This window comes from Anabrus simplex, chromosome 1, assembly GCF_040414725.1.
Source record: "Anabrus simplex isolate iqAnaSimp1 chromosome 1, ASM4041472v1, whole genome shotgun sequence".
In the NCBI taxonomy this organism is placed as follows: domain Eukaryota; kingdom Metazoa; phylum Arthropoda; class Insecta; order Orthoptera; family Tettigoniidae; genus Anabrus; species Anabrus simplex.
In genome coordinates this window covers 748,238,920-748,264,167 of record NC_090265.1, presented here as the reverse complement: position 1 = coordinate 748,264,167, position 25,248 = coordinate 748,238,920, and the positions used below count along the sequence as shown (strand labels likewise).

At 38.3% G+C, this 25,248-nt stretch overlaps 1 protein-coding gene across 1 annotated transcript in view; it reads left to right on the top strand.

Annotated features, from left to right (window-relative positions):
- Positions 1–11,096, top strand: part of PDCD-5 (programmed cell death 5) — a 123,370-nt gene extending 112,274 nt beyond the window's left edge. Inside the window, exon 5 of the mRNA XM_068225205.1 lies at positions 10,779–11,096. Within this exon, the coding sequence (XP_068081306.1) occupies positions 10,779–10,826 (48 nt within the window). The 3' untranslated portion in view covers positions 10,827–11,096. The remainder of the gene's footprint in view (positions 1–10,778) is intronic.
- The last annotated feature ends 14,152 nt before the right edge of the window (positions 11,097–25,248 follow it).

The following is a 25,248-nucleotide window of genomic DNA, read 5'->3' as shown; positions in this document are numbered from 1 at the left end:
AACAAGAACAGCAAGCCGAAGGCCGTAAAACATCCAAGGAAACAATAAACATTATGGCATGTGCTAGCCATATTAGCGATAGGGAAATCCAGAAAACCCCGTTGTTTTAAACGTGAGAATGTTCACAGATGTTTAAGGACTGGTTTCACAGTTTTGTGAAACAAGTGACGGCCTACCTAATTAAGCAGTCACTGCCAGTCAAAGCAGTGCTCTTGATTGACAATGCGCCTTCTCATCCACACGAAAGTGAACTTAAAGAAGGTGATATTTACGTGAAATACCTTCCCCCTGATATAACTTCTATTCTCCAACCTATGGACCAAGGCGTTACTGCTTCTTTAAAGAACTACAGGTCATCTCTGTTACAGCAATTGGTTGAGGAAGGCATCGATATTCCAACATTTTGGAAGGACTTCAGTTTGTTGGATGCTCTTCATGCAGTCAGTAAGTCATGGGACAAAACGACCTCTACTAAGCTTGCATCATCATGGAAAATTGTTCTAGGTGAAAAGCAAGCATTTGCCGGCTTCAGTGATGATATTTTGAACGGGCAACGTAGTCTCGCTACAATGATATCATTACTGAAAACCCTGGATAAATGCCAAGATGCAGAAGAAAGTGACATTGTTGAGTGGTTAGACATCGATAAGGACGATTATGGTTTCAGACATGAAAGTGAGGAGGATATTGTACGGAATTTGGCGGTTGGTGAGGAAGACGGAGATTCAGATGATATTGAGTGCAGAAGTGATACAACGGAAACTCCGAAAGTTTCCCAAAGCCAAGCTAGTTTGTCTATAGACACACTAATCTCTTATATAGAAAATAGATATGAATTTTCATTTTCAGATATTGTTTTCTTGAGAAATGTACGATCCAAAATTAGAAAAATGAACTATCGTCTAAGAAACAAAAAGTGATGAACGATTTTTTTCGTTAGATACGAATGTTGGCATAATCACATGGCATTTTGTCATTTTTCTCTAGTGTGTCTTACAGTACAATGTAAAGTGTTATAATTATTTTCTGTTTGTTCATAAAATACAATTCATTATTTTAACCTGTGGTTTTTTTACTAGGCTTAAAAATGACTGGTTTTCGATAATTAGCGGAAGTGCGTGCATTAATTACTGCGAATTATTGGGAGTGCACTGTACTAGGGAACTGAAGAATAAGGAAGTATCACAAAGATACAGGGAAAGAATGGCAGAAGTTCTGCTAGAGAAATATAATAAGGACCAAACAACAACGGTCGAAACCAAATGGATTGCTCCGAAGGAAAACGTTAAGGCCGTGGCAAAGGACACACTAGACATTGCACCCAAAAGGAACACAAAGGAATGGTTTGATGAGGAATGCCAAAAAACTATAGAAGAAAGAGATAAGGCTTATAAAGCATACCTAGAGAGACCAACAAGGGTGAAGAAACAAGAGGTTGAAAACCAGAATAAAGAAGTAAGGAATGTAAGATGAAGAAAGAAGAGAAGAAAATTAAATGAGAAAATGGCTGGAATAGTAGAGAATTTAAAGAAGATAATAACTACATGGCTTACAGAGAAGTTAAGGAAGTGAAAGAAAGATTCAAGGCAAGAACAAACATGTGTAAGGACAGAGATGGGCAGCTTTTGGGAGTTAAAGAAGGGATCCAAGATACATACATACATACATACATACATACATACATACATACATACATACATACATACATACATGCTGTGGCCTCATTTAGTTATATACCTCTTATCTTTAAATCGTTAGAAACTGAGTCCAACCATCGTCGTCTTGGTCTACCTCTACCTCTCTTACCCTCTATAACAGAGTCCATTATTCTCCATTTCCTTCACTCGCCTCACATAACTCCACCACTGAAGCCGGTTTATGCGTACAGCTTCATCCATAGAGTTCATTCCTAAATTAGCCTTTATCTCCTCATTCCGAGTACCCTCCTGCCATTGTTCCCACATGTTTGTACCAGCAATCATTCTTGCTACTTTCATGTCTGTTACTTCTAACTTATGAATAGGATATCCTGAGTCCACCCAACTTTCGCTCCTGTAAAGCAAAGTTGGTCTGAAAACAGACCAATGTAAAGATAGTTTCGTCCGGGAGCTGACTTCCTTCTTACAGAATACTGTTGATCGCAACTGCGAGCTCACTGCATTAGCTTTACAACACCTTGATTCAATCTCACTTACTATATTACCATCCTGGGAGAACACATAACCTAAATACTTTAAATTATCGACCTGTTCTGGCTTTGTATCACCAATTTGACAGTCAATTCTGTTGAATTTCTTACCTACTGACATCAAGTTAGTCTTCGAGAGGCTAATTTTCATACCATGCTCATTGCACCTATTTTCAAGTTCCAAGAAATTTGACTGCAGGCTGTCGGCACAATCTGCCATTAAGACCAAGTCGTCAGCACAGGCCAGACTGCTTACTATATTTCCACCTAACTGAATCCCTCGCTGCCATTTTATACCTTTCAGCAGATGATCCATGTAAACTACGAACAGCAAAGGTGAAAGATTACAGCCTTGTCTAACCCCTGTAAGTACCCTGAACCAAGAACTCATTCTACCATCAATTCTCACTGAAGCCCAATTGTCAACATAAATGCCTTTGATAGATTTTAATAATCTAGCTTTAATTTCATAGTCCCCCAGTATGGCGAACATCTTTTCCCTCAGTACCCTGTCATAAGCTTTCTCTAGATCTATGAAACATAAACACAACTGCCTATTCCTCTCGTAGCATTTTTCAATTACCTGGCACATACTGAAAATCTGATCCTGACAGCCTCTCTGTGGTCTGAAACCACACTGGTTTTCATCCAACTTCCTCTCAACGACTGATCACACCCTCCCTTCCAAGATGCCACTGAATACTTTGCCTGGTATACTAATCAGTGAGATACCTCGATGGTTGTTGCAATCCTTCCTGTTCCCTTGCTTATAGATAGGTGCAATTACTGCTTTTGTCCAATCTGAAGGTACTTTACCAACACTCCATGCTAATCTTACTACTCTATGAAGCCATTTCATCCCTGCCTTCCCATTATACTTCACCATTTCAGCTCTGATTTCATCTATTCCTGCTGGTTTATGATAATGGAGTTTATTTACCATCCTTTCTACTTCTTCAAGCATAATTTCACCAACATCATTTTCCTCCTCTCCATGAGCTTGGCTGTTCGCAACACCACCAGGATGATTTCCTTTTACATTGAGAAGATGTTCAAAATATTCCCTCCACCTCTATCTATTATCTGTCTATTATGAGTTCACCTGAATTACTCGAAACACTGTTCATTTCCTTTTTCCCTCCCTCCCTAAGATTCTTTATTACTGTCCAGAAAGGTTTCCCTGCTGCTTGACCTAGCCTTTCCAGGTTATTACCAAAATCTTCCCACGACTTCTTTTTGGATTCAACAACTATTTGTTTCGTTCGGTTTCTTTCATCTACGTACAAATCCCTGTCTGCCTCGGCCCTTGTTTGGAGCCATTTCTGATAAGCCTTCTTTTTACGTTTACAAGCTGCTCTCACTTCTTCATTCCACCAAGATGTTCGCCTTTTCCTGTCTTTACACACAGTCGTTCCTAGGCATTCCCTTGCTGTTTCTACTACAGCATCCCTGTATACCACCCATTCTCTTTCTATATCCTTAGCCTCCTTACTGTCCACAGTTCGAAACTTCTCACTAATCATATCCATTTACTTCTGTCTAATTTCCTCGTCCTAGAGATTTTCTGCCCTTATTCGTTTGCAGACAGATTTCACTTTCTCTGTGAAATAGAGATACTTACCTCACTACAGATCAAATACCATCTGTATCATCAAAAAATCCCCGAAAAACTTGTACATTCCTAGCAGATTTCCTGAATTTGAAGTCAGTTAAGATATACTGTAGTCTATTATGGATCTGGTACCCCTAGCCTCCCATGTGTAGCAGTGAATAGCCTTATGCTTGAAGAATGTATTCGTAACAGCTAAACCCATACTAGCACAGAAGTCCAGCAAACACTTCCCATTCGCATTAGCTTCCATATCTTCCCCACGTTTACCAATCACCCTGTCGTATCCTTCAGTTCTATTCCCATCTCTCGCATTGAAATCGCCCATTAGCACTATTCTATCCTTGCTGTTGACCTTGACCACGATGTCACTCAATGTTTCATAAAACTTGTCAACTTCATCCTCATCTGCACCCTCACATGGTGTATACACGGAGACAATTCTCGTCCTAATTCCTCCAACTGACAAATCTACCCACATCATTCGCTCATTTACGTGCCTAACAGAAACTATGTTGCGTGCAATTGTATTCCTGATAAAGAGCCCTACCCCAGACTCTGCCCTTCCCTTTCTAACACTCGTCAAGTATACTTTGTAATCTCTTATCTCTTCCTCGTTATCTCCCCTTACCCGAATATCACTTACTCCTAGCACATCCAGATGCATCCTCTTTGCTGACTCAGCCAGTTCTACTTTCTTTCTTCCATAAGCCCCATTAATATTTATAGCTCCCCATCGAATTCCATTTCGTTCGCCAAGTTGTTTCCAAGGAGTCCCTCGCCTGTCAAATGGGAGTGGGACTCCGTTACTCCCATAGGTCCAAGTTAGATGGAAAGGAATATTTTCAACATCTCCTGAACCCAGTAGAAATGGAAGGGAAAACACCAACTACCCCAAGGAATAACAATGAGACAAATGAATTGGAAGTCTCAGCACCATCTATTGCAAGAAGTGATAGAAGCCAAACAGCAACTGAAATACAATAAAGCACCTGGTATCGATGGAATCCCTACAGAGTTGTGCAAATATGGAGGAACCATACTACAAGAAGCTATATATGAACTAATTGTGAGTGTGTGGAATACAGAAGAAATGCCTGAAGACTGGTGCAAAGGCATCATATGCCCAATATACAAGAAAGGGGATAAGTTGATATGTAGCAATTATAGAGGGATCACACTGCTGTGTACAGTATATAAACTGTCCACCTCCATTCTGAAGAAGAGACTAGAACCCCTGGCAGAAGAAATTCTAGAATACCAGGCAGGGTTCCGGAAGGGAAGATCCACTATTGATCAGACATTTATTGTGAAACAAGTGTTGAGAACGGGGCATAGATGTGGTACAGATGTTTATCGACTTTCAACAAGCATACGACCTTATTGATAGGGATAAATTAATGAAGATATTAAGAGAGTTCAAGATACTGTACCAGAAAAGCTGATGCGACTGGTGGAACTAACTATGAGAAATACTTTGGTGGGAGTGAAAATTTAGACTGAAGTAAGTTGCTTATTCAAAGCGAATCAGGGATTGAAGCAAGGAGATGGTTTGGCACCAATTCTATTTAACCAGGCACTAGAATCAGTGTTTAGAAAGTTAAGGATGGACACTAGTGGAGCCCTTTTTTTTAAAATACAAAACAGCTCAACTAGTTGGGTATGCTGATGACATTAATTTGATGGGAAGAATAACAAGGACAGTTAAAGAAGCTTTTGAAGACCTGAGAACTTGGCAGGTTCGATCCTGGCTCAGTCCGGTGGTATTTGAAGGTGCTCAAATATGACAGCCCCGTGTCGGTAGATTTACTGGCACGTAAAAGAACTCCTGCGGGGCTAAATTCCGGCACCCCGGCGTCTCCGAAGACCTTAAAAAGTAGTTAGTGGGACGTAAAGCAAATAACATTATTATTATTGAAGACCTGAGTAGAGAAGGCAAAGAGATTGGACTAAAGATCAATGAACAAAAGACGAAGGTAATGGTGCAGGCTCGGAGAAGAAAGTATATAAATGACTAACTTGTCCCTGAAGGATCCAAAGTGGAGGTGCTGGATGAGTTTAAATATCTTGGTGTACATCTAACCAACAAGAATGAGGAAATGGTAGAAATACAGGCAAGAATTCAAGCTGCCAATAGAGCATACTTTGCAGTACTGCATCTTTTCAGAAGTAGAGATATAAACCAGAGCCTAAAAGTTAGGCTATACAAAACCCTCATTCGCATTATAGTGGTATTGGAAGTGATACGTGGACCCTCCCAAAGAAAGCCATGGAGAAGGTAGATTCCTTCGAAAGGAAAATCCTGAGGAATTTGTGGACTCATATGTGTACAAGGGGAATGGAGAATTAGATATAACAATGAATTATATTCCCTGTATGGGTAGGGACACCTGTCGCATGCCATTCAAATTAAGAGACTTAAATGGGCAGGTCATCTAATTAGGATGAAAGAAGGTATTCTTAGGAGACTTTGGAGGAGGTAGGCCTGTAGGAAGGCCATGTAACAGATGGGAAGATGGTGTACATCAGGATGCAGCACACATCCTCAAGATCTGGGATTGGAGAGTTGCTGCGCGAGATCGACAAGTTTGGCGGAGAGCAACTGGGGAGGCCATGGCCCGAAAACGGGCCGTCGCGCCATAGGTAAGGTAAGGTATGTTTTGTAACGTCTCGTAAGTGAACGTTATTTTGGTAGTATAGCATACCTTGAGACCTTAGCTGCAGTAATCGCCACGTAAGGCCATACACTAGAAAGTAAATATTGCCGCCCGATTCTCTTTTTTGTATTGGCTGATCACTACTGACAACCTGACTAGTTACATTTAAAATCATCAGACATAACCATAACAAACTAACCTCAATGTAAGCATCGATAATGAACAATAATGAATGTTCCCTTACCCTAGTAAATGATAACAGTTAAGATGAAATAAATCAAGATATTCATAATTAAATTGGTTTCCATGCTCAATGAGGAATTTAGGAAATAAATACACTTTCTCGCTCTAATGTTACATATTTCTGTCTTTATTTTGATATACACAGTACTATAGCCATATTCTTGGAAAAGAGAGGCATCGTGAATGATGCAGTTTATTTAATAAGTTTTTGCAGTGTGATTTTTTAAAGTTCCAGAAATTACTTAATGTCTTTGCTTTCTTTTGTGCGAACATTTTCTTCTCTCTTCAATAACCAGCAAAGGAGAGAGATTATTGTGCATATTTTCAGCTTGCAGTCTGGTTATATCTTCAAGCTTATCCAAGAAACATACAGGAGCAGTAATGTGCCAAGCTACATGAATGGAAATTAGGTCAGCCTTCAAGATCACTGCGGAATTGAGAATAATAATGGTATTAGTTCTACTAACTACTTCTGTGGATTTCATATACACCGAGGTACCAGAATTTTGTCCCGCAAGAGGTCTTTTATGTACCGGTAAATCTAGACATGAGACTGGCGTATTTGAGCACCTTCAAATACCGCCGGGCTCGAACCCACCAACCTGAGCTAGTCATACATTCTCTCCTTCACTTGCTTAAATTAATTTTAAACATTTCCTGCCTTTATTCTGATGTACACATTACTATAACTGTATTCTTAAAGGGAGGGGTTGAGAGAGAGAGAGAGAGAGAGAGAGATAATTTATTGCAATTTCCATAAGTTCAAGGACTTACCACATAGCACATACCAGTCCTTCCTTTTAAGAATAATGCTAATAGCTTTGCATCCCACTAAGTGCTTTTGGGTTTTCGGAGGCGCCGAGGTGCTGGAATTTTGTCCTGTAGGAGTTCTTTTATGTGCCGGTAAATGTATTGACATAAGGCTGATGTATTTGAGCACTTTGAAGTACCAGTGGACCAAGCCACCATCGAACCTGCCAAGTTGAGGTCAGAAGGCCAGTGCCTCGACCGTCTGAGCCACTCAGCCCGGCGTCCTTCTTTTTGCTTGGATGTTGTCTTCTTTCTTCAATAAGCAGTAGCATATGTTCAGCTTGCAAGTTAGTGTATCTCAAGCTTACGACATTAGGGAAACCCAGGAAATGTACAGGAGCACTAATGAGTCAAACAACATTACCAGATTTATATATATATATATACTGGCTTAAATCGCGTGAAGATAGGTTGTAAGGCAAGAATGGGATAGAAAAGAGGGCTAGGACTTAAATGAAAATAAGCAGTTGTTGCCTTAATAAAGGTACAGCCACAGCATTAGGCTGAAGTGAAAATGAGGGAATCACAAAAAAACTTCAGAGCTGCTGACTGTGGGGTAATACCAATATAAATGTTCAAAAAGGGCAACTGACGGAAATGTGGAAATTACAGAAGCATCACACTGTTGTCACACTCACTGAAGTTGCTGGAAAAGATCATAGAAATGAGACTTAGGAAGATAGTGGAACCTTTGCTGGAGAAAGAACAACACGGGTTCGGGAGGTCGAAGTACTGTGGATATTATCTTTCCAGTAAAAATGCTGACAGAAAAGTACTGGGAATATGAAAGAAATTTTGTGATTGCATTTGTGGACATTGAAAATACATATGATAGTGTTCCTCAAAACAAGATATGGGAATGTCTGGAAGACCTAAAGGTGCCAAAGTTCTTAATTGACAAAGTCCAGATGCTATACCATAAGTGCTACAGCTGTGTCCAGAGAGGCAATGGACGATCAAAATGGTTTGAAACAAACAGAGGTGTCCAACAAGGAAGTGCTCTCTTACCACTCCTGTTCGTAGTAGTAATGGACAAGGTGATCAAGTCTATCAAGAAAATGGACAGTGAACCAAATGCCCTGGTATTTGCTGATGATGTGCTTTTATGGGGAGAGACAGAAGCTGAAGTTCAGAAGAAACTTAATGAATGGAACAACACATTCAAAAATTTTGGACTGAAGATGACAAAACAAAGACAGTGGAAATGACCATCAACAGGAAGGAACAAGCTCAAATATATTTCTGGAAGGAGCAAAAATCAAATCAGCTTCCCACTTCAAGTACCTCGGAAGCACGATCTCGAAAGACAACACTGTTAGGCAGGAAATACTCAGCAGGACACAGAAAGTATCAAACTTCTACAGTCAAGTCAGAAATCTTCTCTGGGACTGCAAAATACCACAAAAAGTGAAAACAGTCATGTATCACACTTACTTCGTACCAATCCTCATGTACGGTTTAGAAACATGTACCGTACTAAACAAAGTCTTCAGTAGAATCCAAGCAACAGAAATGAGATCCATTAGAACCATGAACCAAACTGCCAGAAAGAACAAGATCAGAAATGAAGTGAATAGAAAAGTAGCTGGTATTGAGGTTCCTATTACCAGTGTCATAAAGAAACAGACTTCAGTGGTGTGGGCACATAATGAGAATAAAATAAAACTAATTTATAAAAAGCCTTGAAGAGACTTGAAAGAAAAGGCTTTTTCGAAGTCGATGAAACGAGCAAAAACCTTGACCTGCCAGAAAATATTTTGACCTTAATCTCGTAGGAAGAAGACCACAGGGAAGACCAAGAAAATGTTGGATAGAGACTGTAAGATCAGATGTGGAGGAGAGAGGACACAAATGGGAGGATGTACTGGAACAGAAGATGTATGAAGACAGAAGGAGATGGCAAGCGCTTGTACACCACACCCGGGAAACTGGAGTTGGGAAATGATGATGATGATGATGATATTATTGGACATAAGTTTTCCAACTAACTCATCAAAGGTTTTTTTCATAGATTGAAATAATAACAATAACTTATTTTATTTATTTGGCCACCTAACCAATACATGGTCTTGTCTTTTTGAATTACATTGGCACGTTAATTAAAATGGCACATGTTTCACCTTACATATAGTCATCATCAGCCATGGGTTTAACCTTGAAATAAAATCAGGCACCTGATTTACATTTGAATAAAATAAAACTAATTTATAAAAAGCCTTGAAGAGACTTGAAAGAAAAGGCTTTTTCATAGTCGATGAAACAAGCAAAAACATCGACATTGACATCTCAGAACCGTTGGACTAATACCTGCAGACTCTATAATGCCTGTCTAGTACCAAAACCATGTCTGAAGCCAAACTGTGAGGTTCCGATATTCTCCTCACATTTATGATAAATTCTCGAATACTTTCAGAATGTGGCTCATCAAACTAATTGTTCTATATTCATTGCAGAATTTTGCATTGGCTTTCTTAGACAATATTACAAAAGTTAATTTGAGCCAGTTGCAAAGAATGGTTCATACTAGAGCCAATTTCCACAATTAATGTAATTTTATAATTTCTCAATGATTAGTATGTATGTTGTGTTTCATAAATGTATCATGGTGTGTAAGACTATGTAACTTTTCAGTTTTGAATATGCATTGTAAAAATTTAAAAAAAATTGAAAGTAGAAAAAAGGGTTTTTAATTTATTTATAAAAGTTAGTAGTGGTTCTCCAGTTTTGAAAAACAAGGTATGTATGTGTAGCTCAAATGTGGCTGAATCCAAAATAGGTTTGCGACTGTAAGTAAGGTTATAAGTTATTTTTGTATAAAAATGTAAAAACGCACTAAAATGCTCAGTCCACAGTGTAAGATGTAACTTCACCTGCTCAGTCATCAATATGTTAATATATTATTACACAGTTAGTAATGAAATATATGTGTGTGTTGATTTCTGAGAGCGACACTATGCTGAATTTGTTTCAGCCAATAGCAGAGTTCATTCAGATGCCTACTTTGGAAAATGTCTGTAGTCTAAGTCTGTGGAAGACATCTTTAGTTCATTAGTAGAGTTATTTAGGTTTGTTCTCCTATTGAATTATAGTGTATTTATAATTGTTATATGTTTAGGCAGCATGTTGTATGTTTCTTTGTCTTCTTAGTGGTTGAAATTGTTTATCACTCTTGTCCGTAATGACCACCAACAAGTCGGTATGTTGTATTGTTGTAGTTCTTATGTGTACAATTTTTAATGGATATTGAAAAGAATAAATCTTACCTTTCCAGTTTGATCGGCGTCGAGCAGCATTGGATGATTCGGATGAAGACTTGTGAGATACTGCTACAGGAGTTTTTTTATTGAGGATAGTCTCGGTGCTACATTTTTTCTTCTGTGTTGTGTGTTAATTTTTTATGCCATTCTTATTTCTCTCCCACTAATTATAAAAGAAGAAATGACATTGTTTTGATAACTGTTGTGATATTACTAAGCAGTAGGTCTGTTAAATATAATTGCTTTATGTTTTTATATTGACATTAATTCTGTAAGTTAACATTCCTTTAACTTGATTACACCTTTACAATTAAAGCAACAAAATGAACATACTTATGAAAATAGTGCACTGAGTAGATTGCTGTAATACTTCTTTTTCTCCATTGTAATTGGCAGATCATCTGGAAAAAATATGAACAATGTAAAAAAAAATTGAAAATTTCTCTCCAGTTATCAAGTGACACAACTGGAGAATATTGAGATAGAATTTGATGTACTCTTCCTTTTTTATTTTTTAACTTCTGTTTTTCATTAATGTATGTGACAACTTTACACTACAATCACCACTCACTCTAGGGCAGCTCTCCTTGCAATCCTGTCACCTGCTACCCTTTTTGTTTTCTTATAGTTATATTATCAACCCTCTGATATCTCCTGCATCCCCTTCTTACTCTTCCATAGCATCCATCAGTAAACAACATCCAATGTCCAAACCAATTACATTTCCTCTTCCTGATTACTCTTCTGAGCTTCGATGATGATGCTATTTTGTTTTACGTCGCACCGACACAGATATGTCTTATGGCGACGATGGGAGAGGAAAGGCCTAGGAAGTGGAGGGAAGCGGCCGTGGTCTTAATTAAGGTCCAGCCCCGTCATTTGCCTGGTGTGAAAATGGGAAAGCACAGAAAACCATCTTCAGGGCTGCCGACAGTGGGGCTCGGACCCACTATCTCCCGATTACTGGATACTGGCCGCACTTAAGCAACTGCAGCTATCGAGCTCGGTCTTCTGAGCTTCATCCTCTTCCAAAAGCTTTCTCTTTTCTCACACTCCACTTGCCTGTCCATGCACCCACAAAAAAAAAAAAAGCCTCGCCTCCGTGGCAATTGCAATACCAGTTTTATGCATCTCATAAAATATAATTGCCTCCATGGCAATTGCAATACCAGTTTCATGTATCTCATGTCTGCCATTATTGTTCTATATCTTCCTGTCCCAACTTTACACTTATCACTAAGGCTCGGAAGTTCATGCCCTAAAATACTAAGAAATATGCATGCAAATATGCTCTTGAAAACTTGATGTCAATAAATATGCACTATTAAAATGAAAAAATGGCAGTAGACAAGTCATGTTACTTTTGATAATAATAAACTTACATTTATTCCTTGGAGGTTGAAGCAGAAATGGTCCCGCTGTAAATGCTGAGTGATGAATTGCAGTTCACAGCCATCACTTTGCACAAATTTTCAACTGTAAAACATTGTCTGTTGTCTCGCAAAACACTTTTGTAACGTGAAAAACCTCTTTCCACATCTCAAGATGTTATTGGGGCATATTTAAATGATAACTGCTCCACAGAAAGAGGCAAGTCTCTTGGTGTGACAGACGGTTTTCTTTCAAGAATGCCTTGAATATCGCACAACTGTTCATAACCAGGTTTTTTTGAAGCAACATAATTTATTTTTTCTTTCACTTTTTGTCCTGTACTGCCAGGAGCAGAATTTAGATTGGATATCTTTTTTTTTTTTTTTTCAAAAAAAACAGTAAGTAATTCCTTTAAGGGAGATCCTACAGCTTCCAGTGACGTTATGGCAGTTGGCAAAAAAGAAAAGTAGGCATTTGTAAAAACAAGATTCTCTTCTAACTCGATGCCTGACAGAATATTTTGTTCTTTTTGTATTGACGCAGCTTCATTCAATTCCAATGAATTAACAACCTCTTTGAATACTTCTATGTGCTGAGCATAATACAAAGCTGCATCCAGCTATGTTCCCTATCATGTTAACACTGGCGCAGGAGGAAGTGGGATATTGGGTGCTGTTGATCTAAACAACTTAACTCTTGAAGGAGATTTTAACAAAAATTTTCTTTGAACAGGCCACAAATCGATCTACAATGGGAAAGAATTGTGTGTTGTCTCAGCAATGCAATTAAGAGCATGTGCCAAACAAGTTATATGAATTAAGTTAGGAAAAATGCCTTTCAGTGTTTGTCCTGATTTGACCATACAAGTACCTGCATCGGTAACAAATAAAAGTAGCCAGTCGTATTTGATTCCAGATGGGTATAATAATTTCAGTGAGTCCATCACACACTGTGTTACAGTTACATTGTTAGTGGCCGGCAATTCACACACATTAAGAAGATATGGTATCGTTTTTTGTTCCGTATTTAAGGCGCCCACAGTTACATTTGCAATAAATTGGCTCTCAGAATCAGTGGTTTCATCAATAGACAACCACACAAACTGATCTGCTAATTTAATTTGTAAATTTGACAATACGTTATTGTAACAACTTCCTACGTAAGTCTTACACAATGTACTTGCTTCAGGCACATGTTGTTCAGTGTATTTTTGGCAAGAAAATGTTTTAATGTGGGGTTATTGATTTTATACAAGGGAATATCAGCAACTAAACATGCTTGGCACAGATTGTAAGAAAATTCACTAATCCTACTTACTAAACACTGTAATAGTTGTTTTTGAACAGGCTCTTCATTTGCGAGTTTGCTAGTTAAATTCTCCTTATGTTTTGCTGTGTTTATGTGTTGAACTATTTGAAATCTTTTCTCACTCCCTAGGCTATAGTTTTCTCACATGCTCAACGGAACAGTACCCTCTTATCTGTAGATATTAAGTCACCTGAAAACTACTTCTGTAAATTAATTCATCTACAACTCAAAGTTGCTCTTATTTTCGGCATTTAAAGAACTTTTTAACGGACACTTTGTATGCAGAACATAGTTTGGTCACAACCAGTTCACAACACTGTTACACGACTCAGTGGACAGCCAGTCGACAGCTAAGCACAAAATGTGGGGGTAGATGATGCCATATAGGTGCTAAAATATTAAAATATGTTTTTATCAAAATCACGAAAATATGCAGTTATATGCACCATAAAAGCACGTTCAAATGACTAAAAATTCCATAATTTGTGCACAAAATGTATAAGCATACATTTTTAACCCCTTAAAAAACATGCAAATGCATGAACTCCGAGCTCTACTTATCACCATACGTTTAGTCTTTTTGTTATTCATTCTCATTCCTCACAGGCTGTATCATTCCAAGCATAGCTCTTTCACTCTGTGCCAATAACACCACATCATCAGCAAATTTAATACATTTTATCCTCCTACCATCAACCCGTATTCCTCTTTCTCCTTGCATACATTTGTGCTCCAAATACATGTCAAAGAGTATTGGGGAGAGACAACAGCCTTGCCTTACTCCCCTTCCAGTTGTGCTTTCCTCTGTCATCTCCACTAGTATTTTCTGTTTTTAGTGAGAAATAAACAAAAAACATAGTCTTGACTAGAGTAGTCGTAGATCATGTGTCCCATGTGCTCAAATTAAGTGCACATCATACACCTTTATTCCATAAATGACTACCTTTTCACAAATATGTGCACACACTTAATTTCTGATTGCTTGTTCATTTTGTTAGAGACAAATAAACTTCAGTAATTCACTTCTTAAAACAGTGAAGAGAGAGAGCGTACTGTACACATTCAGTTTTGATTTGTGTACAGTGCCACTTCAGCCTCTAGAAGTGTTTAAAATTGGTAATTGTGGCATGAACTGAAAGAGCAACAATTAAACCGTATTTATTATACTGGAGAAAGAAACAACGTTATCAAATCAAGTCCGTTTTGACAGACTTTAGAACGTAACTGAGTCTAAACTAAAATACAACTTCCTTCAACACTCCACTGGCTAAAGTATTTTATCATATAAATTCATGGAGAGAGGCAGTTCAACTGATGTAATGTACCGTATTTACTTCATTATTGCAGCTGTCTAGTTCAGATTAAATCTTTGTTTTTACATTTCCAGTGAACCAAAGGAAAAAAACGCTAAGAGGTTGAGTTACACAGCAGTATGAAACAAACACAAAAATGCACCCAGATAGAAAAAATGATTCAAGGAAGGTTTTACGTTGTCTCGGCTTGTTGGTCGCAGCCACACCATGAACATTATAATCTCAAGCCGCTACAAATTTGGCCAACATTTCCTCAGAAAAGTTTGATAGTCCATAGAGCATTAACAGTATTCTGTGGATTTTTTGTATCACAGTCATCACCGTTGGGCATCTTCTGCCGTGACAAGGTTAGCATCAATATTTACGTAATCCTCGAATGGTGTCGCCTCTTCCAATTTCCTCCATTCGCAGTCATGGTCAGGAACATTGCCATCATCATCACAACTACCTTCAAATCCAGTTTTTTGAAAACAGTTTCAAACTACAAGTTCTGAAATATGGTGAAGTTGCGTATCGCTCCAAGATCGAGAGACTGTAGCTCGCCCATGCAATTTGCTTGGAAACGTTCGTCAAATAAGAAGTAATAGGCAAACGTGCTGCGCATTGGTCCATGAGCAATACGATCTTATGATCTTTTGCTCCCATTTTGGTGACCACGCTTCAAAGCCAGTCTTTAAAAGTTTTGTAGTGACCCAGGATTTCTTCATGTTGGTGTATTTCATGGGGAGTGTAGCAATGTTTTTAAAACAACACGGCTTTGAAAATTTGCAAACTGTCAATGGAGGCAGCTTTTTACGTCTGTTCATGTTGGCGCATAACGGAACTGTCATGTGTTGTTTGCTTTGTTTCCAGTTGTGACAGTTTATCTCTTTGAATCCCACTGTACGACCAGGCATTAAATTAAAAAAGAGGCTGTCTTCGTTTGTGTTGACAATGTCCATAGGAACGAATCGAGGCATCAGTTCTTTCAAGCAGTTTTCTTTCCAATCTTGGACAGTCTCTTCTGCTTTCCCCACTCGCATTGTGACTGCCGATACTATGCCTAACCTTAAATTTGTGTAGTCAGCCCGACGAAGCACTATGTCTGGTCGCCAGGTCACTTGCAAAGCATTTGTCCGCTGATGGGAATGTTGCCTGAACCACTGTGTTAAACATTCTTCCTGAAGTTCGTATTTTCCGCCCTGAACGCGGGTCCGGTTATCTGTCGTAACACGTAACATATGCTTTCTACAATTTCTGCTGCCTTAGCTACAATCTGGAGCAGTGGCAGTAGCCTAGTTAACAAAAGTTAACCTCGAGTAAATTCGTAACTTTCCCATACAGCGAGGTACAAGGATAATGGAGGGAAGTCACAACATAATAGCAACAATTTGTAGAAAGCGTGAGACAGGACCAGGATCAAGGTCACAAACACATACCTGCCAACCCTTCCGATTTACCTGGAAACTTTCCGATTTTTAACTCGTCTTCTGGTTTTCCGATTTATTTTTATTTCTTCCTATTTTTGACCAATATAACCTCCAGTACGGTCAGTTCTCTTCCCCTAGGATGAATTCTTATATGCTTGTGTAATTTACACAACCTCATTTTAAAGCATATTTACCGGTATTTTATGCTTTATTTGGCGGGTGGATCATCCATCGTCTTCGTGTATCGTATTTCCCGCTCACTACAGCAGCGTGTGTGCTGTTCAGGTGGGAATTTGGGACTGCAATCGTCCTACGAGTCAGAGAAGATCATGCGCACTAGCGACCGCCAGGGACTCCGTTGGCTGGGACGAAAGAGTAAGTTTGTTATTGTGGGTTCGCGCTCTCGTTTCTGTGCGTAGTTTCGTTGGAGTTTTAGACCACGTGTTGTTTCTTGCGGTTCTGTGCTTTTCCCCCTATCGAAGTCATATGTTAATAATGTACAAGACTTATTGATCTGTTTTGTATGTGGTAGTTTCGCATATTTCAGTGCTTTTGTATTGATCAGAGTTCATAATTTTAATGACTTCAATGTATTTCAGAGAGTTGTGTTGGTGACAGTTTGTGGTATTTTCTCTTCACATGATGACTACAAAACATAACAAACGTTATCTCCAAGTGTTCAGGGATACCTATAAAACTGAATTTCCGTTCATTTTACAGTCTAATAAAGGAAACTATTACGCATTTTGTTCCATGTGTCGGTGTGATATTAATATCTTGCATGGAGGGAAAACGGATATTGTAGCTCACAGTGTCACACAGAAACACAAAGATAGTGCTAGCTGTCTCGAGAAGAACAAAAAATTAAGTAATTTTTTTGTAGGTGGGAAGGAAGATGATGTAGTCACTCGAGCAGAATGTTTGTTCACGGCGTTCATTGTCGAACATAACCTTGCATTGTCTTGTTCTGATCACGCAGGGCCATTGTTCAGAAAGATGTTCCCAGATTCAAACATTGCGAAGAAATATGCGTGTACTAGAACAAAAACATCTGCCATAATTAATGAAATGGCTCGTGATGCAGATAGTAAGGTGATTCAAACTTTAAAGACTGAGCCTTTTGCGATTTCAACTGATGGTAGCAATGATAAAGATAGTAAGCTCTATCCTATCGTCGTCTCGTTTTTCAACAAAGAATTGAAAAAGATTGAAAATCGTTTGCTATCCATGGAAAATTTGGAAGGCAGTTCTACTGGTATTAATACTGCTAATTTGCTCCTGGATGTTGTGAAAAGATATGACGTTCCGATGGCAAACCATACAGCTTTTAGCGCAGATAATGCTCCTGTTATGATGGGAAGAAAAAACTGTGTTGCTGCTAAACTAAGAGAGCAGTGCGAAAACATTATTATTATTATTATGGGGTGCCCATGTCATTTGATTAATTCGGCTGCCATAAAAGGTGCAGACTCCCTTCCTGTCAAAATTGATGAGATGCTAATTGATATTTATTATTATTTAGACAAAAGCTCGAAGAGAAAAGATCATCTGAAAATGTATCAAGCTTTGTACCAAACTAATGTTAGAAAAATATTAAAGCATGTGTGTACACGCTGGTTATCCTTGGGGAAATGTTTGGAAAGATTGATTTCAGAGTGGGAGCCACTTCAGAGTTTTTTTAAGGATGAGGTAAAGCGGTCCAATGGCACAGACACATCTCTGAAGTATTTCCAAATTCCCAAGCTAAAGGCACATAAATATACAGAAATGGAACGTGGTCTTTGTGTCAGTAGAGTACAAGACCAAGCTTCTGTTATTTCTGGAAAAAGGAAGGTGGAGAGTAGTTCATCTCCATCTGTGAAGAAAATAAAGGAGTCTAGTTGCACTGCCAGTATTTCACGAGAGGAGAGACTATTTCTTTTTCTGTCTTCAAACTTTAATAAAGCATTTTGCTAATTTCTGGCATTTATCATCCCTACATTCGAGAAAACTAATAAAGTTCTTCAGTCGCAAGCACCTCACATTCATGTCATAAGATCAGTGCTGACGGATATGTTGAAGGGCATTCTGTGTAGGTTTGTTATGCCAGTGGTTATAAAAAAAATATCCTACAGTTTTAGAAGTGGTCTATCATATGAGAGAGAATCAGAAAGCTGATGATGATTTAGTAATTGGCTGTTCAACATCTCATCTTGTAGAAAATCTGGCACCTGAGGAGAAGAAAAACTTTTATTTGCACGCCAGGAACTATTTTATTGCAGTTTGTGATTATATTATTCATAAATTTAATTTGAATAGTGATGTTTTTGTTAATGCTCAAGTAGCTCAGATAAATTCTTTGCAGACTTCTTCCTTCAATGCCATAAAGTATTTTGTTTAAAAGTTTCCTGTTATATTGCCAGTGAAAGACGGTGAAGATGACCAAGAAGCAATGGATGCATTACAGTGCCAGTTTTGTGCTCTCCAAGTGGAGGATTTACCATTGTCTGTTATGCAAGAAGAAAGAGTAGATTGTACTTGGTCTGCTATAGGGGATATACGAGGTGCAGATGGGTGTTTCAAACATGATAGAATCGTAAAAGTAATGCTCTCAATATTGTCAATTCCAAACAGCAATGTGAGTGTGAAAGATTGTTCAGCCAGGTAAAAAAGACGAGGACACAATTCCGATCATCTCTGAATGACGAAAAATCTCAGTAAACTATTGGTGGTCAAATCAAGTCTAAGTGGAAAGTGTTATGAGCAGCAGTATGACAGTGCGTTGTTGAAAAGGGCAAAGTTAGCTGCCAGTTCAATGCTAAACAAGTAAACACAGCAGTCTCTATCACCTACATGTGTATATTCTTCACCATTTGGTAAGTTGTAGTCAGTTCTTGACTTATCTGTCTAAATGTTACTATTCGTATGTATGTGTCATAAATGGGAATGATTATTAGGTCCGTTTTCTTGCAATCGTTTTTGTTTTCTTAGTTTAAGATGTAATGGTTAATTCGCATTGTTACTGTAGATATGTATGCCTTTTATCTTGTCCTCTTTTTACCGAGACCATGGCGCAATACACTTGATGAAATCCAAGAATTAAAAAATCTTCCTATTTTTGATTTCTAAAAGTTGGCAGGTATGCAAACAGAGGGTGGATCAAGTTATACTATAGGCTCGAAGAGAGAAAAAAATAACAATACATAATAATTGTAAATAAATTTAAAATTCAATTAAAAGGCAAGTGGTGAGATGTTTCAAGAAGGATCTAATAGATAAGAAAAATTTGTAGAAAAAGAAAACATCTGGTAATAAATAATCTAATCAAATTTCAAGAAACAATAAGTGTTAAATTGACTGATATGTTAATTTCATTAGAGCAAATAATAAATGTGTATTCAATATGTTGGCAGTCCAGTATTTTAATACTGTTAATTGTTGCTTTGAACACCATGATTAATTTAATAATAATTTTAGGGTATACTTTGACACTCCAAAGGAAAAACTATTAAAATGTGAAAAATGGGAAAACTATGAAACATATATGAAGAATTTACAAAATCAAATTAAATCTATGATAAACTATCAATCAATTAACAAGGCATGATGCCGGGAAATGTAGAAATCAATTATTTAATTAAATTGGAGAAGATCCAAAAAAATATAATTTTGAATAAATAATTCAAGAATCTGAAATAATTAATATGGCTCATAATTCCACAGATCACACAAAACCAGTTCACTTTGGCACAATAAACACAAACAATTCAGTTGAGAACATCATGACGCTGCCAACAAACATCTATCACAACAGCAGATTAATTTAAAATATTAGGATGATGTAATCTCATCGGTAAGCAAGGCAGCAACAATGAACAAGCTACGTTACATAATGAAGGCGAAGCTACATGCGTGCCCAAAACAATCGGAATAGAAGCCACAAAATATGAACAAAATGCACATCGTATACTTGAACAGCGACACCACTGTCAGAGAGCCATTGGAATTTACATTAAAAATGTAGATACAGTAAAACTTGCTCAAAGCAGAATGTCTATAAAGCGAAACTTGTCCAACGTGTATGAAAGTTTTGGTCCCGGCGCACTGTATATGGCTTTGCATGTTATTTATGTTGTAGAAAAACGTGGAAATGGAAAGAAATTGTGAAAATAATTACGGTATAATGCGGAAATTAGCCTCCGTGGTTCAGGCGGCAGCGCGCTGGCTTCTCACCATTGGGTTCCGTGGTTCAAATCCCGGTCACTCCATGTGAGATTTGTGCTGGACAAAGCAGAGGCGGGACAGGTTTTCCTCCGGGTACTCTCCAATATCATTTCATCTGTCGGTCATTAATCATTGCCCCAGAGGAGTGCGACAGCCTTCGGCAGCCGGCACAATTCCTGTCCTCGTCGCTAGATGGGGGCTTCATTCATTCCATTCCTGACCTGGTCGAATGACTGAAAACATGCTGTGGATTTTCGTTTTCAATGTGGAAATTATGCTTTAGCTGTGAAATTTATTTAGGCATACCCGGTACTGCACGTACACACGTATTTCACCAGGGGAAGAGTCAGGTGTTCACAGGCTGTAACACGCTGCTCTAATAAGGTCGGATTTCCCAAATTTCTGGTAGAATGGGATTTAAATTGCCACTAATTGCCTGACTCTTGCCATGGTTACAACTTATTTTGTGTCTGGTTTGAAGACAGCACAATTGCTACTGACACTGAAAGAGAAAGTGAAAGTTATTGAAGCGAGTAAAAAGGAAAAGTTGTCTGTGCGTAAAATTGTGTCATATTTCAGATGTGGAAAAACTGAAGTTTCTGAGACTTTAAAACATAAGGACAACATTACTAAGCAGTGGATGGAGGGGAATGGACAAATGAAGTGGAAATCTGAGGTTTCAGGCAATGAAGAAATCAATGATTTAGTGTGGGAATGGTTCGTCAGTGCCCGTTCGAGAAACCTTCCGGTTAATGGACCTATGCTACAGAATGAGGCTCTTGCCATTGCTAAATCACCGCCTTTAAAGCATCAACTGGGTGGCCGGAGAGTTTCAAAACAAGACACAATATCGTATGAAATGAAGTCTATGGCGAGTCCAAAGACATGGATGGAAATGTAGTAGCCAAGTGGAAATCAGAGCTGCAAAATTTAATTTCTGACTATGAACCTAAAGACATTTTCAACGCCGACGAAACAGGATTATTTTTTCGAGCCTTGCCTTCAAAGTCGCTTGCGCTTCGTGGGGAAGAGAATGGCGGGGGTAAAATGTCAAAAGAAAGATTTACAGTACTGTTGTGCAGTAACATGGAGGGGGAAATGAAAAAGTCCTTGGTAATCGGGAAATCAGCAAAACCAAGATGTTTTAATAACTTGGACTTGTCCAAGATTCCAGGAACTAGGAGGAGCAATGAGAAAGCCTGGATAACCAGTGCTCTAATGGGAGAATGGCTGAATGAATTTAACTGTAGGATGAAGAAGGAAAATCGCAAAGTTATTCTTTTTCTCAACAATGCCACTTGTCACCATGTGTTGCTAGTCTGATTTCCACCTAACGCAACCAGCGTTGTTCAACGTATGGATCAAGGAGTGATTTACACTTTTAAATCTCACCACAGGCATTTATTGATGCAGTCACTGATCAAGAATGTTGATACAGCTGACAACACCTACTTCCTTGCACGCTCAGTTTCCATACTGGATGCTGTCAACTGGATCAATTTGGCTATGAAGCAGATCAATCTTCAAACAGTCATAAAGTGTTTTACAAAAGCGGGATTTGCAGAAAATGATGACGTCGGCACACCTGAGGAAGTGACTGGAAATGCTGCACTGATATCTACACTGAGCCAACAACAGAATTTTGCATGTAATGTACAGTAGACAAATACATTTGCACCGACGAACAGCTTGCTACTTACTACAGTTTCCAGTCTGCTGTACATCTTCTGTAGATCCACCGTACAGGGAATGAAGATGATGATAATCCGAGGTACGAAGACCAGGAAGAAGAAGAAGAGGAGGAGGAGGAAAGAGTAAGTCAGGAAAAAATACTCATTCATGAACAAGCTATCGTGTGTCAGGGACATTATGAAATTTGCTGTCAAGTCGAATTCACCGCGACTTCTTGAGCTACTGTACAGCGCTAAAGACTGCACTGAGAAAGACATGACATCAAGGAAGGTGAAACAGGTTTCTTTGTTAGACATGTGGGAGAAGAAATAATTTGACAAATACAGTATGTGTTACAGTATATGTATACTGTAGTTTGTCTCTTAAACATGTGGAATTATGCAGAAATTGTCTGGTTTTCATTGAGTACAGTACATACTGCACATAATATGTTCAGTGTGTTGTAGTGCAGGCCTATGCGAGAGTAATAAAAACCTACTGTACATCAAGATATTGTGTTACTGAGTTTTTCATCACTAAAACTAGAATAATGAATCAGGGGTAAGTAATTTGTGAATCCTTTTGTATAATTTTGTTCAATCCGGAAACTTGTCAAATTCGGAAAAGAAACTCGGACCCTCGCGATTCCGCTTTGAAAAGTTTTACTGTAATATGAAATTTAGAAACTTGATTTTATGATTTGGACAGCCCTTACTGGCCAATAATAGTCCAATCAGTCTCGTGTAACGTTTACCTAAATGGTACGTGAAAATGCACATGAAGCTTAAGAGAAATATCGCAAACTAATTGAATAAGGGAGTGTGTTTTAACAGCAAATTACACTTATAACCACAGAGATCAATCTTTTACAATCTCAATACCTCAAGGCGCACAAGTCTTTTTTTACATATTAGTAGAACATAAATAGTATGCAAAACAACAGTCGCTGCGTAAAATCCACTTTCACTAGGCCATTTACATATTTGACACAATTAAGGACTGAATAAAAAATTTAAAATTTAGAAACACATTTAAATTTCTTTCAGAAGTTTTTAATTCAACACAGTTCATGGCACTATTTTCCCACAGTTTTGTTCCAAGATAGACGTGATGTTATATTATTTAAATCCAGAAGATGACGACTTAACGATGGTGCAGTTGGTTACCACAAGTTGAGTGAATATTAAACATCGTTCCCTGCAGAGAAGTCTTGTAGGCTACATTTTAAATCTAGGCGTCGTGATTTTTAAAACGGACACAATTTAAAACCAACATTTCCACCATCACCTTAATAAATTAGTGCATGCCACTAAGGTACACAAGGAAATTAAGGTGGTTTGACATAATGATGAGGTCCCACCAATGCGACTGTAGTGCAAAAGCAAGGGAAAGACATCCTTCCTGAATTAAAGTTCAAGTGGCAGTCCCAAACCTTCGGCTCACACCTTATAGAGTGCAAGTTAGAACAACTGAACTTTGCATTTCATAACGTTACAACCAATAATGAGCAATTTAAATAACCCAAGCACTGATTAACAGTTCATGGTGATTATTGAATTGGACTGGGCTAAGCGCTTTCGAACATGATAATTGTAACACCACACTACTTCAACTGGTTTCATGTTGCCGCTTTTCTTTGCAATGTTCAATATAGGTAATGTTTCATCCATATTCACTACTCACTAGAGCACAGATTACAAAGGACTGAAACAAGTACCACAACTTTTGTTCAAAGTAGTTTCAAGGTCACTCTTGCTACCCATAGTGCGCAAGTACAGGGTGAGTCGTGATTTTGTGCTTGCAATTTTAAAGACTTAACCCATGCTAAACGTATAAATGGTGCATGTTTTCCTCAGAGTCTTGGATTTGATTATATAAGCATAAAAATTATATAAATGAGAGGTATAATCCAAATAGGATTTTGTCGGGACCGCTAAAGGAAACATCTAAGAGAAGTTTTATTGTATTTCTTTCATCCAGGTGAGATCCTCTCACCGAATGGATCAGACAATTTATTAAGCTGTTGCCTGTCTTTCTACAGCCTTCTTTCTTAGAATTTTCCTTGAATGTACTTAAGTATAACAAACAAAACAAATGTCACTTCAAAATCTAAAATTATGAGGTGTTCTTAAATTGGCATCATTGTTGGAAGTGTGTTACTTCAGGTTTGTTGTGTGGTACCTACAGCTCCGTGGTTGAATGGTCAGTATGCTGGTCTTTGGTTGAGAGCATGGGCGCCCATGCCCGAGGGACCCTCCCCTAGCTTTCAGGTGTTTTTCTTTCTAGAAAGTGATTTAAAAAACATTATTACATAGAAGTGGCAGGGGATACAATGTGTGGTATTCTACTGTGGAAATGCCGGGCTGAGTGGCTCAGATGGTTAAGGCGCTGGCCTTCTAACCCCAACTTGGCAGGTTTGATCCTGGCTCAGTCCGGTGGTATTTGAAGGTGCTCAAATACGACAGCCCCGTGTCGGTAGATTTACTGGCACGTAAAAGAACTCCTGCGGGACTAAATTCTGGCACCTCGGCATCTCCGAAGACCTTAAAAAAGTAGTTAGTGGGACGTAAAGCAAATAACATTATTATTATTATTATTATTATTATTATTATTATCTACTGTGGAATAAAAGTCGCCATTCATCTTCCAAAATATTAAAAATACTACATACCCGCAGGTCTAGGCCCCCCTTCCTACAAACTATCCTATGAGCGCCCTTAGTTGAGAGGACCCCAGGTCAGGAATTTTAATTGCATCTAGTTGGGGTCTGATCACCACTTACATAATGCTACAATATGTCATGGTTGCTCCTAACTCGTGATGTCATGGAAACTGCTGCTCCATCACGCAGCATAAAGGGAGCACAAGTGATAACATTGTTCAGCGCTATTCAGAAAATATGAAATAGTGATGTCGTCATTGAATGACTCATTACTTTTCACAAAATGTCATTTTTACTTGTAATTTACTACTAAAAATAAAATTGTAATCAATTTTGAAAGCTTGGCATCTTGCAGTCGCCAAGGAGATAATTCCAGGTCACAGTGCACACTCTTATTTAATTGCAAGTTGTTGTGGTCGAGATTTCGACTATGTTAAAGACAGGACTGTTTTAAGAGGAACTACAACTGGGCAATCATCCTCTATTATCACTAACCAGAAGGAGGTCTGACACTTGGAATAATGAAGGTATTGGCAAAAGAAAGGGA